This window comes from Candidozyma haemuli (assembly GCF_002926055.2).
Source record: "Candidozyma haemuli strain B11899 chromosome Unknown A_2014730914, whole genome shotgun sequence".
NCBI classification, from domain to species: Eukaryota; Fungi; Ascomycota; class Pichiomycetes; order Serinales; family Metschnikowiaceae; genus Candidozyma; species Candidozyma haemuli.
In genome coordinates, this window is record NW_020289906.1 from 1,917,669 (window position 1) to 1,932,761 (window position 15,093).

The window sequence follows — 15,093 nt, forward strand, 5'->3', positions numbered from 1 at the left end:
CACTCTTTTACACTTTCTGGTGCTCCTCCCTACCATTGTTAAACTTGACAGGTGCTAGTCCAGTATGACACTTTTCGCAGCCATTACTGTCCTTCACTACCCATCAGCCTATCTTCCTTTGAACACCCAAAAGTCTAAATAATACAAGTATTGTAAATTAGAAGTCACTCTTAAACGTCATTATTGAATCCATTAGCTCCCAAACCCTTCACATACCACTCTTGCGTCTCTTCTGTCCACCGGCTGTCTGTCTCTCTACTGCTACATCTCGCGCTTTTTTTCCATCTCATATCTACATCTTCACCAACCATGGCGAATCCTGATTTCGACATCAAACAGACATACCTCAAGTTCTTGGAGGATGATAGAGACATGACTATGCCTATAGCGGCCATCGAGTCGCTTGTGACGATGCTTCGAGTGAAACAACCCTCGACGTCATCGGAATTGATCAACCTTGTCAAGTCCAACATTGACATCTTGAAACTGTCCATCTCCAACGCCATTTCTCTTTCAGCAGGCTGTGACTTGTTTATGCGTTTTGTTTTGCGTAACACCAACTTGTACTCCGACTGGGAGTCTTGTAAGAAGAACTTGGTGGAAAACGGTGAATTGTTCGTCCAGAGAGCCAAGGAGTCAAGAGCTAAGCTGGCTGACTTTGGTGTGCCTTTTATTAAGGACGACGATACCATTCTTGTGCATTCTTTTTCTCGTGTGGTGCTTCAGCTTTTACAGAAGGCCAGATCTCAGAAGTTGTTGCGTTTCAAGGTGATTGTCACTGAAGCTCGTCCTTCTGGAAAGGGTTACCATATGGCTAAGCTACTCAGAGAGGCTGATATTCCAGTTGAGGTTATTGTTGACAATGCTGTTGGATATGTGCTTCATAAGATCGATAAGGTTCTCGTGGGAGCTGAAGGTGTAGCCGAGAGTGGAGGTATCATTAACCATATCGGTTCCTACCAAATTGGATGTTTGGCAAAGGCCAACAACAAACCATTCTACGTGGTTACTGAGTCGCATAAGTTCGTTAGATTGTTCCCTTTGGCACCAAACGATTTACCAAGGGGAATTTCATCTATACTAGATGAACAAGGATATACGGAAACGGAAACGGAAGAAGGTACGCTTAAAACACAGACCATTGATTTCACTCCGCATGAATTTATCACTGCCCTTATTACGGATTTGGGAGTGTTGACGCCGTCAGCTGTTTCTGAGGAGTTGATTAAGATGTGGTATGATTAAGATGCTGCAATCTTATTGAGCATTTCTTGAAGATGGTCGGTATCATACCTGTCTTCTCCATCGGCACTTCTTTTTATTTTGATGCATTTAATGTTCTTCTTCTCAAGAAGTTCCTCGTCCACAGCGATTCTTGGGTTCTCCATGTAAACAAGATGTGTGACGAAGTTACACCATTTGAGGTGGTCATGGTCTTGATGGGACATCTCGAGCGAGTAGTGGGCCAGCTTGATGATAGTATCGATATAGTCGATTGCCGCCAAGCCGAAGGTCTCTCTGTCCTCGCATCCGTTTAATAGAAGTATGCGTTTCTTATCAGGGGCATAATCATGGGCGATAGCTTTGCCGATACCTTTCAAAACCAAAATAGGAACAATACTAGTCATGAGCGAACCAATAGAGTAAATGAGTGTGTTAGCGTTCGTGATGCTGTTGATGACTCTCGTCAGCGCAACAGGACAGATCTCCTGTCCATGAGGCGAAATGTAGAAGATTCTCTCGATTGGAGACAAAAGCGGCTCGATGCCATCGGTCTTCTGGAAATGCAATTGAGACTTTTTAAGCTCTGGATGAGTATACTGTGGGATGTTACCCAACTCCTCGTCGTCAGAGGAAAGAGCAGAGCCAATGGAATGAATGTCATCGCCACGAGTATCAACATGACTAAAGTACTCCTGGTTCTCGTGTGTTGGCGTTGGTGGTCTTGTCTTGTTGATCGGAGGAGGATAGACCTCCACAGGCGAAGGATGGGAAATCTGAGACTGGCCAGTAATGATAAGACCATTAATCAAAAGAGCACCGATATGATAACTGAAATTGGTACTGATACAAGGCATCACCTGGATCGAATTGTCAATCCCCGTCAACTTCTTGAACAACTCGATGGCCGAGTCCAAAGAGCCTATAAATAGCCGAATGCCTGTAAGGAACAAGTTACCCACATTGGCCAACTCGAACCTGAACTTCTTATTTGTATTGCTTGTAGCAGTCAACTTGGACCGTTTCAAAAGCTCCACGTGGACATGGATCAAAAATGCTCGAAGAATCTCCTTCGTAGCACTATCAATGTCTTTCCATAGAGGGTGAGTTCCCTCAACGATCTCGTTCCACTGGGCTTTTGCCACAACCGGGTCTGGCTCCAAACGGAAGCTCAAAAGACGCTTCAACGGCTCGTTCTCAGAAGGAATAAGTCTCGTAAGTCTCGAACGAATGTCTCCAATGGCAGGGCCTCCGATCACACGAATGATTTCTGACGTGGAGCCTCCATTATCCAGGATAGGCAAGACGTAACTGACGTCAGCAGAAAGCGAGTTGAACACATGGACGATTTCGTTAGTGGCCGTGCCGCCACTGAAGACAACGACTGAGTTTGACATGAAAAGAAGAGTAAGGAACACGCCACCTCAACTCCGATGTTGATGTACTGTATGAGGGTTGGAGAGAATATGCCCACAGCCACCAGAAAGACCGACCAGGTGTGTTTTACGGGTTGTTTTGATTGTCAAAAAGTGGATGTCTAAGAGATTTGAGGAAAGAGGGGTTTGTTTGAGAGACGGTTGGTGTTTGGCTGGGGTGGTGGATGAAGAGGTGGACCTCATTCTGGCAGTGGTGTTTGTGGGGTAAATGGAGAGAACTGATGGACTGAGACGAGTCGAGAGAAAAAGGATAGAGATTTTCCGTTTGGATCTTCTTTTTGTGAGTTCGTGAATTCCGTTAAAATACGTTTATTCCGTTTAACAAGTATACTCTTCATCTGGGTACCTGGAAGAGGCTTCGACCAGAAGGAAATGGCTGCGAAAAACAGCCATTGTATTGTTTATGTCTCAGCCTTGTCATCTGTAGATTTTAAGGCACACCAGTAGAAGTGTGATGATGGGGTTGTTTGTTATCGATTTGATCTTATTCTGTAGCTAATAAGTGAGTTTATTGATTTCTCTTGAATTTAAGTAGGGTGTGAGATGATGGAAGAGGGGGCCTCCTCGAGACGTGTTCTGGCAAAGCGGTACCTTCCAAGGGAAGAAGAAGAAGCACCACGCTGTATGGTGTTGATATACTTAATGAGGTACCAATTGCTTTATGTCAATAATTATGTCACTATTAATGGATACCATGCCGTGTCATGTCTGTCTCATGTCAAATGAGAAAGCTTCTCAGGTACTAACTATGGCTGCGAAAAGGTCTGTCATAGTAGAAGAGGCAGTTGGGAAGGACACAATTGACATTTGACATCCTTGATATTTAATAACTGGATATGAGAAGTGAAATGCTAGAGAAAAGAAAGGCTTTTCTTTTCATAATTTATCTTTGACGGATTTGTTTTTTCGTTCTATGTATCCATGCTGGCTATGTCAGTCAGAAGACGCTGATAGACCAATAGCCCATTTCATGTCAATTCCACCAATTCCCAAAGAAATTAGTTTCTACCTTAACAGCTCGTTTTCACGATCTCATAAGTTTTCATTCAACTCTAATTCCTCGACTCCCAGACCTAATTGAGCCGAATCGTCCTAGCCTCTTTCACTCCCATTTCGCAGCCATTTACATACATAAGAGACTCAGAAGAACACCACCGTAATCACCTTAATTTACTCCTTTTTAAAATTGAAACTCAAAAATATCATATTATACCTTCACAATTTCCCCTACTTTATTAATTTCTTCCTTATCATATCTCTATGCCAACTTATTCTTCACCCTTCTCGTCTCCCATACTTTCGGCAAAAGCAGTCACTGCGTGAATGTGTAGTTCCGAGCACGCTAGAGGCGTACATTCCAGAACGAAAACGAGTTCAGGCTTCCCAATTTGGTCACGTGATCCATCAAATTTTTTTTTTTCCTCACCCATTTTGCACCCAATTTTTTTCAATCCTATTCTCCCATCCTACAACCACAAATTAATTAGTTATGTCTGATCAGGAAGTTTTGGTTTTGAGAGGCACCCTTGAGGGCCACAACGGCTGGGTCACTTCGTTGGCCACCACCCAATCCAAGCCCGACTTGCTCTTGTCTGGTTCCAGAGACAAGACCTTGATCGCTTGGAAGTTGACCGGTGACGAGGCCCAGTACGGTGTGCCAAAGAAGTCCTTCATTGGCCACTCTCACATCGTCCAGGATGTTACCATCTCCGTTGACGGTGCCTACGCTTTGTCTGGTTCTTGGGACAAGACCTTGAGATTGTGGGACTTGGAGACCGGTGAGTCTACCAAGAGATTCGACGGCCACACCGGTGACGTCTTGTCTGTTTCCATTGCCTCTAACTTGAGACAGATTGTGTCTGCCTCCCGTGACAAGACCGTCAAGGTCTGGAACACCATTGGTGAGTGCATGCACACCTTGTCTTCCCACAAGGACTGGGTCTCTGCTGTCAGATTCTCTCCAGACAACAAGTCTAACACTGTTATCTCTGCTTCTTGGGATAAGACTGTTAAGGTATGTTTTGATTTTATCGCTCTAGGGCGACTTTTATTTTAACCATTTGTGAGATGATGTTTCCATATTTGCTACTTCAGACGGGTTCGCTCGAATGAGACTTCAATTATCACCAAGATCTCTGATCCTCACATCTCTCTTTATTTCAACTTTTGCAATTTACTAACCATTTTTAGTCCTGGGACTTGAACAACTACGAGCTCAACGCCGACTTCATTGGCCACACCGGCTACATCTCCTGCATCACCATCTCCCCAGACGGATCCTTGAACGCTTCCGCTGGTAAGGACGGTGTCATCATCTTGTGGGACTTGAACTCCAACGACACCTTGTACACCTTGAACGCTGCTTCTGAGGTTCACGCTTTGGCTTTCTCTCCAAACAGATACTGGTTGGCTGCTGCCACCGCTTCTGGTATCAAGATCTTCAACTTGCAGGAGAGAACCTTGTTGGACGAGTTGAAGCCAGAGTTCGCTGTCTCTGCTAAGGCTAAGGACCCAGAGGCCATCTCTTTGGCTTGGTCTGCTGACGGTCAGAACTTGTTCGCCGGTTACACCGACAACAAGATCAGAGTCTGGCAGGTCATGACCTCTTCCGCTTAAGCGTGTTAGAGGTTAGATTCTTGTAATTTTTAGCGTCAATTAAAAACATTATACTTTGGTTTACTTTGTAGTTTTAAGCGAAGAGATTGAGCTTGCCGCTTGAGGTACCACCAACAACCCAGTTTTGGGATGGGTGGAAAGCGACTGATGCTGGAACGGCCGTCATTTCTTCGTCATTAAGGTGTGCAATCATGTTTCCACTTTCGTCGTAAACGTCTATGCTTCGGTTCATGTTTGCAATTGCAAACTTTTGGTACTTGTCAGCGGGTGTTTTCTGCCATTTGGCTTTGAGGATGGATACCCATCTACCGGTTTGACAGTTATGGGCGATCGAATTGAAAGGTTTGATATTATCAGGGACGAGATCATCATCCTTCTTGCTTACTTCTGGTCTGTATGTCTTTGACCATTCTTCAACAAAGCTGTATGGTTTTCTGTTTCCACTGAAATCAAAGATCTTGATCCTGTCATCGTAACCATTGCAGACCAAATGGTTATTACTATTCCAGTCCACTGTAGAAACAGATAGACGACTGGTGTAAGATCCATATAAATGGGGAGTTCTGGCATTCTCGATTTCCGATAAAGAATTTGATTTTGAAACATTTCGTAAATCCCAGACGCGTAAAGAACGATCCAAGGATGCTGTGGCTATCTGGTAGGCCAAGTTAGGATTCACAGTGAATCCACCGATCTTTTTATCGTGCAAACGAAGAAAGTCGTTGGCTTTCATCTTCTTAAAAGGCTGTCTTAAATCATGCAGATAATAGCGTCCTTCCAAGGTGGTCAATTGCAACAAGTTTGGTTCAGCAGGCAGAATGTTGATATCTGACACTCCAATAAGATCGTCCGAGATGTCGATGTTCAACACTTCTGTCGATTTGAGCTGCTTAATATCCAAAAGCCTGACAGATCCATCATACGAACTAGTCAAGAGCTCTGCTGCATTGACAGGATTGTGTGTAATTTTCGAAATTGATCTTCCGTGTGGTTTGAGAATGGTGATCTGAGCCTCTCCATCTGCTGTAGTTTCATCAACTGACCAGAGACCAAGACTACCGTTAGTATCACCAGCCGAAACCAACCGATCCGTTTCGGAAGGATGAAAGTGCATCGTTGTGATACGATTATAGGAAGCCTTGATCGAGGATGGAGGCACTTTTCTATAAAGCTCGACTTTCTCAAAGTCCTCTCTCACCTTCTTCAAATCCAGACTCTGTCCTTGTTCCCTCTGTTTAATCTGTTCAAAGAAGTCGCCTGCCGAATACTTATCGCCAAGGTTGAGAAGGAAGTCTAAGTTCTCATTATCCATATCCTGATCTTCATCCTCCTGTTTGACTTCCGTCACGTCTCCATCTTCCTCCTCCTTCTTTACAGCAGGTTCATCTTCTAATTTATCAGCCAAAACGCGTCCTTCATGCTTGAGATGCCCCAGTTGGCGATCGAGGATCAAGTCGCCTAGCGTGAAGTCGCCTGTGAGCTTCAACAGCCTTAGTGTTTTGAGTTTCTCTTGTCTTTCACGAGCACGTTCTTCCTCAAGATTGATCTTTTGTTCCTCTTCAGTCCATTCAGATGGAGCAGCTAGTCTTCTGGATCTTCTAGTGGGTAAGGAAGGTTCTTTGGGAGTAGCCTTTGGTTTCCTCTTGGGCCTGCCTTGTTCTTTCTTCACACGCACATCGTCAGCAATTGACTTGTTTAACGCGTCAAGATTAAGTTTTTTAAGTAACCCTTGGTTTCTCTTGATATTCTCCCTTCGAAGCTGCTCCAAGTCCGTCATTGCTACGGTTTAAGCGTGTGGGTCTGATGGTACGCATTGCTATTTTTCGCGGATCACTATATGGTAGGAGCGTAGTCAATGGCTCGTAGTATATCAGCACAAAGATAAAGACTACCGCAAACGACAATTTTGCGGTCATCGCCTTGTTGTTTGAGCAGCTGTAAATGTGCAAAAAGGTCTTGGGGGTTTGCGATATCGGTTGCACCTAAATTGGCATACTTCTTTGCTTCCTGGGCCAAGTACTCAGTATCGTAGCACTTCACCCAGGGCATGTCTTCTGGCGGCAGAAACTCAGTGGGGATAATTGTATCTTTATCAGCCTTGACGATATGCTTGAGGAGGTTTTCCACGGACTTGCCTTTCGTGAGTGCAACCACAAATATGATACCCTTGTCTCCATCACGGTAGCTTTCGAGGAAAGCTGCTAACTCAATGGCAGCACTTTCGTTATGGGCGCCATCAATTAGTACTTCGATGCCCGTCTTGGGATCCTTAACAGTTTGTAGTCTGCCTGGCCAGCTAGTCTTGGTGATACCTCTCTTTATAGCTTCATCTGATATCTTGAATGAATGCTTCTCTTTGAGGAGCGATACAATTTCTAGCGCCACTGCTAAGTTCTGCTCTTGGTATTTGCCCTTCAAGGGCGAGAGTTCTATGAGCTTTCTTGTCAACGGTGACGAACTCACTTCATGCAATGGGCTTCCTTCATGGCTAGCCTTTTCTCTAATTGCCTGCAACGCTTCCTTATTATTTGTCAGGTCAACCACACAGTCTACCCCTTTCTTTATAATGCCTGCCTTCTCTTTGGCGATTTGCGAGATAGTATCTCCAAGGAAAGACTCATGGTCAATGCCAACTTTCGTGATGGCACTCACAAGTACTTCATCTTCATTGAGTATATTTGTAGCGTCTAGTCTTCCCCCAAGCCCAACTTCTATAAGGGACAATTCCAAATGCTCCATTGCAAATATCATGTAGACCGCACAGGTCAAGATCTCAAACTCAGTGCATCCAATGCCATTATCATCATTATGCTCTTGAACCTCTTTCTTCGCCTTCTTAAAGGAGTCCATAGGTAATACCTGCCTATTAATCGTAACGCAATCGTTCACCAGCATAGTATGTGGAGAAGTGAAACGGCCATGGCGTATGTTAGCCTCGTTCAAAATGGAAGAAACGTAAGCCAATGTAGATCCCTTGCCATTAGTGCCAGCCACATGAACACACTTAAGTTTGCCTGCTTTTGGAAGAAGCTTGAGAAGCTTCCTGACACGAGATAGCCCAAGCTCAATTGACATTACAGTAGTACTAGTAGTGCGAAAGTGTTGATATCTGATATAGAAACAACCTACTCTTTCACTATGGCTCTGGAAGACAAGAAAGGGTTCATCCAGACGCGATTGGATTCGCTAAATGAAATAGACAATAACATTGTCAAGTTGCTTGATAACATAGGCTCTGTGTTTAGCACGTATGTTGAGCCCAGTACCCTGGACCTGCAAGACCTCAGTCGAACCAAGGAAAAGTTTGTTGCGGGTACCAAGCTGATATATTCGCTTCTAGGCAGTATTGCCATTGGGCTACGGAAGGAGGTGAAGATTATGGATGAGAATATTGGTGTTTACGATAAAAATGATGAGAATGTCATGATCTTGCCTATTAGTGTGGACCAGAAACATACTTCCTTGGGAAGAGACAGACTAGATAAGGAGGTGAAAAATATGGAGCAGCTTGTTAATGCTGAGAAGGTTGGAAGTGATGATGAAGTTCATCCAAAAGTCGAAGACCAGGATGCCATGGATATAGTTGAGCCTCAAGAGCTGGAAAGTGTCCAAGTGGAACCCACCGAACCTGAAGCTACCCAGCCAGAGCCTGAAGTTGCCCAGCCAGAGCCTGAAAAGAAGGAGCAATCTGAGCCAAAGATGGACAGTGTACAAGAAGAAAAGACTGATTAGCCGCTTCGTTTATTACCTATCTAGATTTGCTCCAAGTACCCTTGTTGGATCAAGCGGTCAACATCTGATTTACGCACATAGAACTGAGAGTCCTTAATGAGATTGAACACACCGTATTCAGTCTGGACTTCTCCTCCGTCTTTAAGAACACGAACGTCAATGAATATATCTGTAGGGGGCTCTAGATCTCCGGATAGCTCAATGTCTGCAAAAGACGATTTGAAGTCTAGCATTAGATCCTGGTACTGTCTGAAGTATTCTTGTTCTGGGTTCGATAGGTTCTCCAAAGCTAGCTTTGTCGTACCTGATGAGTGAAGTAGCGATTCGTTCTTCGTCGCTGCTGTTGTGGTATCAGCTGTAGCCACTGGATCTATGTTAAGCCACAGAAACTCGTTCATCTTATCAGCTCGTAGTTTCTGGTGTGCAAGAAGAGCTCTCTTATTCCGTCTCATAAATAACAGTCGAACGAAGATCTGGCACTGTGCAACTCTTCTCTCTTCTTCAGAAGCGTCTGCAGTGAAGAGTTCTTGTTCACTGAGATAGTCGACATCACCTTTTAGGTCTGAAATCTCCAGAACAATATCCTTGACCAACTCTAGCTGGTACAATGGCACTTCTGCAAGATTCGACGTTCTTTTGGCGTCTAGAAGAAGTTTGTGGCCCAGATCGCCGTACATGTTTGGGGAAGTGTTGTAGTTGAAGAACGCGCCATGAAGCTTTCTGAGGATGCGCTCTGATATGCTAAGGAAACAGCAAAGGTCGGTTGGACGCGTGGATATCAGGTGAAAGTGGTTGAAAAGGTGAAATTAAGGGTGTTCTTGAATGAAGAGCGATATTCTATTGAACTTTGTTTGTTTTCGTAATTTTATGAAATTATCAGTGCTGTTTTACATTTGTTGAAATGGTTGCAAAATCGCACCACGCTTATAAACTCTATGTATGGTTGAGAGTTTCGGGATTAAAATGAAACTTAATATGAAAAATAAAAAGATCAAAAAAGAAATTATACAAGAAGGGAACAAGAATATTCAGAAAGTGAAAGAAGTACCTAAATATCCTAAGATTCCTATATGATTCGTTTAGCACATATTCCCTTCGTGTGTAAGAAGAAGCGCCAGCCTTGAGCTACTCCTATGTACCCCACCAAAGAATTACAAATTTACGTCAAAGCTAATTTCCTACTACCAAATAAGCCATTTTAAACAATATACTGTTCTGCTTCACCTCAACAGTATAATATCCAATTTGAAATTGCCTCTATGTGGCTTGATTCTGCTGCACCTGTACATCGCTATTGCCCCAGATCTTACCATCTACAACAACCTTCAAGTGCCTTGCCATGTCCTTCGACATAAACTGGGACAAGCTCGTGGAAGACAATTCTATAAATGAGTCTATAAGAGAGTTCCTTGATAGACAACTTAACCAGCTACTGCTACCGTCGTACATCGACAACCTTACAGTCACTGAGTTCTCACTAGGCTCGAAGGCACCAGAGCTAACCATACGACATGTGGGGGATCCGTTTGACGAATTCTATGAGGAAGATGACGAAAATGAAGAAGAGAAGAATCAGATGTCTCCTACCATGAGTGATCTGGATAGCGACTCTGAAGACGAAGATAGTGAATATGGATATGATGGTCATACCACTCTTAATGAGACCGGCTTGAAGGATACGCTTCGTGATATGCCACCATCACCACCGTTGATCCCTCACGATCCTCGTGATATCTTGAGGAACTTCCATGCATACTCAATGAACAATGTGGGACTAGGCCATCACATATCACTGGTGAACGAGTCAGAGACACCTACAAACATTTTTGCACAGAATCCACTACGCCCGGCAATTACTCCAGGCCAAAAAGCAGTGAAAAGAGATAGCAGTGATCTACAAACAATAATAGAAATCGACTATGAGGGTGATCTGACAATGGAAGTTACTGTGAACTTGCTAGTGAATTACCCATCCGCTCAATTCATCACCCTTCCTATTAAACTATACATTACAGATCTAGTCATACACTCGTTGGCAGCAGTGGCATACATGAAAAAAAGCATCTTCGTATCCTTCCTTTGTGATCTCAATGATGCTCAATCAGAATATTTCATGAAATCGAGAGGTCTCAGCGGCACGAACGAGAGATCTCCGAATACACCTTCCACAGGCGGCAATTTTGTCGACTATTCCTCACCAACAAACCACGAAAGAATTGACGTCATCAAGTCTGTCAAGATTGAATCTGAAATCGGTGAGTTAGGAAACAATGTGTTGCGGAACGTTGGAAAGGTAGAACGTTTCTTGATAGATCAATTGAGAAGAATCATTCGTGACGAAATTGCATGGCCCAGCTGGGTATGCTTCGATCTCAACGAAGACGATGACGAAGAAAACAGCGAAGAAGAACAAGAAGAGGAGGGCGACAACGTTAACGGAGCAGCCGAAGAGAAACCTCTTGATTCTGATACCTTACGCTCTCTATAATTTAAATAATGCATGATTAGAAAAGTTTAGATACTTATAGTTACATGAGTGTAGTACGGCCGCCAACTTCGTTACTGGCGCTACCGTCAGGCATCGTACCGTCCCTTCCAGTCAAGAATTGCGTGTAAACACGCTGGAGCTTGGTCTTCTCAGAGGCAGAAATGGAGGGCTTCGTTTCCTTCAAACTCTCCAAGAAATGTTCTTGAGTGAGGATTACCTTTGAGTTTTCCTTACCTTGAGACTTCTTGTCCACCTTCTTCTCGTCCTTCTCGTCCTCGAATAACTTTTCGATTTGTTGGAGGACCTTCACTTTTTCTGCGGGTCTGATCTTTTGACTCTTGAGCTTTTCAGAGCTGACTTGGAAAAAGTCATAAGACTTATCATCCTTTGATGTATCAACAGTGAGAGCTTCAGTAGCTGCCAACTTCTCATGCACAGCCTTCAAATAGGCATTGTAGCCCAATCCTTGCATATCAGCACCGCTGAATCCGCCAGTATTCTGGGCAATGTCTTCCAAGTTAACATCGTCACTCAAGTCCATTTTGGCACTGATACACTTCAAAATGTCAAGTCTATCGTCATAATTTGGCATATCGCAAATGATACTCTTATCGAGACGACCAGGACGCAACAAAGCAGAATCGATCAAATCTGGTCTACTTGTAGCAGCCAAAACGTAGACACCATCAAGACCTTCCGCACCGTCCATTTGGGTCAACATCTGGTTAACCACTCTGTCAGTGACACCAGTGGAATCATGACCTCTCTTGGGGGCAATGGAATCGAACTCATCGAAGAAAAGAATGCATGGTTTTGCCGATTGGGCACGTTCGAAAAGTTCTCTGACCGATTGCTCAGAAGCACCGATATACTTGTTCAAGATTTCAGGACCTTTAATGGAGATGAAATTGAGACCACACTGACCAGCAATGGCACTTGCGAGTAATGTTTTACCACAACCGGGATATCCATAGAGCAAGATACCAGATCTTAAACGCAAAGGACAGTTGGCGAAAATAGGAGCATATTTGGTAGGCCACTCCAAAGTTTCTAAAAGAACTCTCTTTGCTTCTGTCAAACCACCGATGTCTGCCCAACTGGTGGAGGACTTCTGCAACTTGACTCCTCTCAAGTTGGAAGGCATGAATCCCAGGAGTGCTTTCTCGAATGAAGCTTTATCAACAATGTACTGATCCTTCTGCTCAGAAGAAGCAGCATTGAACAAGCTCTCATGGAAAATACGATCACTCAACAATTTCAAGTCATTAGGTAGGTAGCCCTCGGTCTCGGAAACAATGTCCATGAGATCGAAGTTGACCTTGCAGCCAAGCTTCTTAATCAAATACTCATCCAAAATTGTAGCACGAGCATTCTTCTGAGGAGGACTCAAGTGGTAATAGGACTCAACAAGATGCATCATACCCAAAAGCTTGTTGAATGCCTCCTTGGAAATTCCTGAGACGATTAAGGAAAGATTGGTGTTGTTTTGTGAATGGATTTTTTGAATTTGTGAGATGAGGAACTCAGACAACTGGTTGGATAAGGTAGAGTCACCTTGTTCCACCTCAGCGGATAAAACCTTGTCTAGATTATCTAAAATCAAAACAGAAGGATCATTCCATGAGCAATCTTGAATCCACTTAGTGAAGTTTGCGCTTAGTTGGTCATAATTTTCGTTCATGAACGACTCACAAGAGACGACCTTTGTGTGAACGCCATGTTCTTGTCCAAGCTTGCGTGCAATCCACTTGAGAAGCAAAGTTTTACCGCTACCTGAAGTTCCGTGAAGCATGATACCAGAGTTAGGGAACGTTGTGACATAGTCAACGATCTCTTCGATCACATCATTCGACCCGTAGACTTCATCAAGGGTCTCTGGCTCATCTGTCTCAAGGAAAGAAGCGCTTCTCAAGACATCATCACCGATTTCTATCTTAGGTGGGTTCTTGGATCCTGTGAGTTCATATGGCTTGATCCATGCATGTGTGTCGCTGTTCTTCTTGAATTCTAGAATAGCTCCAAGAGGGAGAATAGCAGGGATAGGCGGTATCTTCACAAGGTTCGTAATTGGAGATTTCGTTATGGAGACTTCAGGATCGAAGAGCACCTTTGAGATGTTTTGGGCCAAATTTTGGTTTTTCTGTGCCTTGGTGGACGAGTTGAGCTGGATTGACTCAGTCTTTTTGGTTTGGGTAATGTATGGATGCACGATCAAGGTAGACGGACGCTTGGAGACATGTTTAGGTGCTTGTCTGACAGCAACTTTGAAGCCAACCTTATGTTCCACATTAAGAGCGTTGGCTAATTTTTGACTGAGACCGACAGTGTTTGCAGGGCATTTAGGAGAATTCACTATTCTAGCGACAATTGTCTTATTTTCCGTCACTGCCTTACTGCTATTCTTGTCTTTCTTTTTATCGTCCTGGCCCTGGTTCTGGTCAGGCGTATCGCTTGGAGCAGCGTTGATTTTAGTATCGGGACCAGGAAGTACCGAGACCGTCACAAACTCAGCACGGTTGAAAACATGCAAAACCTCTTCAAAGTTGACGTGAAGCGTGTAGCCATCCGTGTTTTCCGTCGTAAACAATTTATTCGGAAGAGCGATACCTCTCTTCAACACCGATGGACCCAAGGAAGCCTCATCCACGGTCGATCTGGATGATCTACCCGATTTGACGGACTGGGACGATGATCTCTTTTTCTCACGAAGTTTTGGAGCAATGCTTATTTCAGCAAAAGGATCAATAATGGCGTAACTATGTTCCTGGGAGCCAATATCCTTAACCTGGAGTTTGACAGACGAGGTCTTAGTAGGGTAGACGACCAATACCTGACCGACGGCCACACAACGGGACTGTTCAATCAATTTGGACTCAATGTATGCCGCATGAAGCTCCACGAGTTCCCAATCGGAAGAATGTTCAGGTTCCAAAAAGATACTGGAGGCCTTGAAATTTCTAATTTTCACATTCACCGTGACGAGCTGTTTCTCGGCCAAACGCAACGACTGGGCCAAAATCGAGTCGATACCCAAGTTCCTGGCGCCGCCAGCACTCATACCTGACCAGCCCACATAACACTTATTCTGGGCCTGAGTCACAAGCTCAACCACCACTTCCTGGGGAGAGACATTGGCATTATAAAGCAACGACGACAAGTTTGCAGGCAAATCCACCAAATTATTCCACGACTGGCGGAACACGATGTTCGCAGCTGAACCTTCCATGGCGAGTAGACAGTAGTGGTTCTGTTGGAAAAAGCTGGAGTAGGTGTTGGATTCGATGAAAACTGGGGAAGTGGTCGACCTTCACATACGGCGGTTGTGCCAGAGGCAGGACCGAGGCATGAGGTCTCGCGGGGCACGTTTAGTGGGGCACGAAAGACGGGAAAAATGGGGGAAACCTGGGGGTATTTATATGAATAAGAGATACTTTGGAGAGGGAAGAGGGAATAGGGGTGAATGGTGGTTTTTTATTTTAGGTTTCTTTGGTGGGTGTGGAAAAGAGTGGGGGTTGGTGGTGGTTGGTGGAGCATGCTCTGGCTGCGAAATGCGTCTGTGATGCAGTGAAGAGGAAGAGGAAGAGGAAGAGACGAAAAGGT

The 15,093-nt window shown here is 44.3% G+C and overlaps 9 protein-coding genes across 9 annotated transcripts; 4 read left to right on the plus strand and 5 right to left on the minus strand. All coding sequences in view use genetic code 12, as the record gives it.

Moving 5' to 3' along the window:
- Positions 1–309: 309 nt before the first annotated feature.
- Positions 310–1,245, plus strand: GCN3 (translation initiation factor eIF2B subunit alpha; the record flags this gene model as incomplete). Its single annotated transcript, XM_025484548.1, has 1 exon — positions 310–1,245. The coding sequence occupies one exon, from the start codon at positions 310–312 to the stop codon at positions 1,243–1,245; it is 936 nt and encodes a 311-aa protein (XP_025342763.1).
- A 42-nt stretch (positions 1,246–1,287) lies between these two features.
- Positions 1,288–2,618, minus strand: CXQ85_000816 (uncharacterized protein; the record flags this gene model as incomplete). Its single annotated transcript, XM_025484549.1, has 2 exons — positions 1,288–1,293; positions 1,368–2,618. The coding sequence occupies 2 exons, from the start codon at positions 2,616–2,618 to the stop codon at positions 1,288–1,290; spliced, it is 1,257 nt and encodes a 418-aa protein (XP_025342764.1).
- Positions 2,619–4,146: 1,528 nt separating this feature from the next.
- ASC1 (40S ribosomal protein RACK1) lies at positions 4,147–5,273 on the plus strand (the record flags this gene model as incomplete). Its single annotated transcript, XM_025484550.1, has 2 exons — positions 4,147–4,671; positions 4,848–5,273. 2 exons carry the CDS (start codon positions 4,147–4,149, stop codon positions 5,271–5,273), a joined length of 951 nt encoding a protein of 316 aa, XP_025342765.1.
- A 73-nt stretch (positions 5,274–5,346) lies between these two features.
- Positions 5,347–7,050, minus strand: CXQ85_000818 (uncharacterized protein; the record flags this gene model as incomplete). The annotated part of the gene is made up of 1 exon (XM_025484551.1): positions 5,347–7,050. One exon carries the CDS (start codon positions 7,048–7,050, stop codon positions 5,347–5,349), a length of 1,704 nt encoding a protein of 567 aa, XP_025342766.1.
- Positions 7,051–7,106: 56 nt separating this feature from the next.
- CXQ85_000819 (dihydrofolate synthase) lies at positions 7,107–8,348 on the minus strand (the record flags this gene model as incomplete). The annotated part of the gene is made up of 1 exon (XM_025484552.1): positions 7,107–8,348. The coding sequence occupies one exon, from the start codon at positions 8,346–8,348 to the stop codon at positions 7,107–7,109; it is 1,242 nt and encodes a 413-aa protein (XP_025342767.1).
- A 63-nt stretch (positions 8,349–8,411) lies between these two features.
- On the plus strand, positions 8,412–9,005 carry MED11 (Med11p; the record flags this gene model as incomplete). The annotated part of the gene is made up of 1 exon (XM_025484553.1): positions 8,412–9,005. The coding sequence occupies one exon, from the start codon at positions 8,412–8,414 to the stop codon at positions 9,003–9,005; it is 594 nt and encodes a 197-aa protein (XP_025342768.1).
- A 20-nt stretch (positions 9,006–9,025) lies between these two features.
- PSF1 (DNA replication protein) lies at positions 9,026–9,682 on the minus strand (the record flags this gene model as incomplete). Its single annotated transcript, XM_025484554.1, has 1 exon — positions 9,026–9,682. One exon carries the CDS (start codon positions 9,680–9,682, stop codon positions 9,026–9,028), a length of 657 nt encoding a protein of 218 aa, XP_025342769.1.
- Positions 9,683–10,344: 662 nt separating this feature from the next.
- Positions 10,345–11,493, plus strand: CXQ85_000822 (ERMES complex subunit; the record flags this gene model as incomplete). The annotated part of the gene is made up of 1 exon (XM_025484555.1): positions 10,345–11,493. The coding sequence occupies one exon, from the start codon at positions 10,345–10,347 to the stop codon at positions 11,491–11,493; it is 1,149 nt and encodes a 382-aa protein (XP_025342770.1).
- Positions 11,494–11,533: 40 nt separating this feature from the next.
- PEX1 (AAA family ATPase peroxin 1) lies at positions 11,534–14,719 on the minus strand (the record flags this gene model as incomplete). The annotated part of the gene is made up of 1 exon (XM_025484556.1): positions 11,534–14,719. One exon carries the CDS (start codon positions 14,717–14,719, stop codon positions 11,534–11,536), a length of 3,186 nt encoding a protein of 1,061 aa, XP_025342771.1.
- Positions 14,720–15,093: the final 374 nt, after the last annotated feature.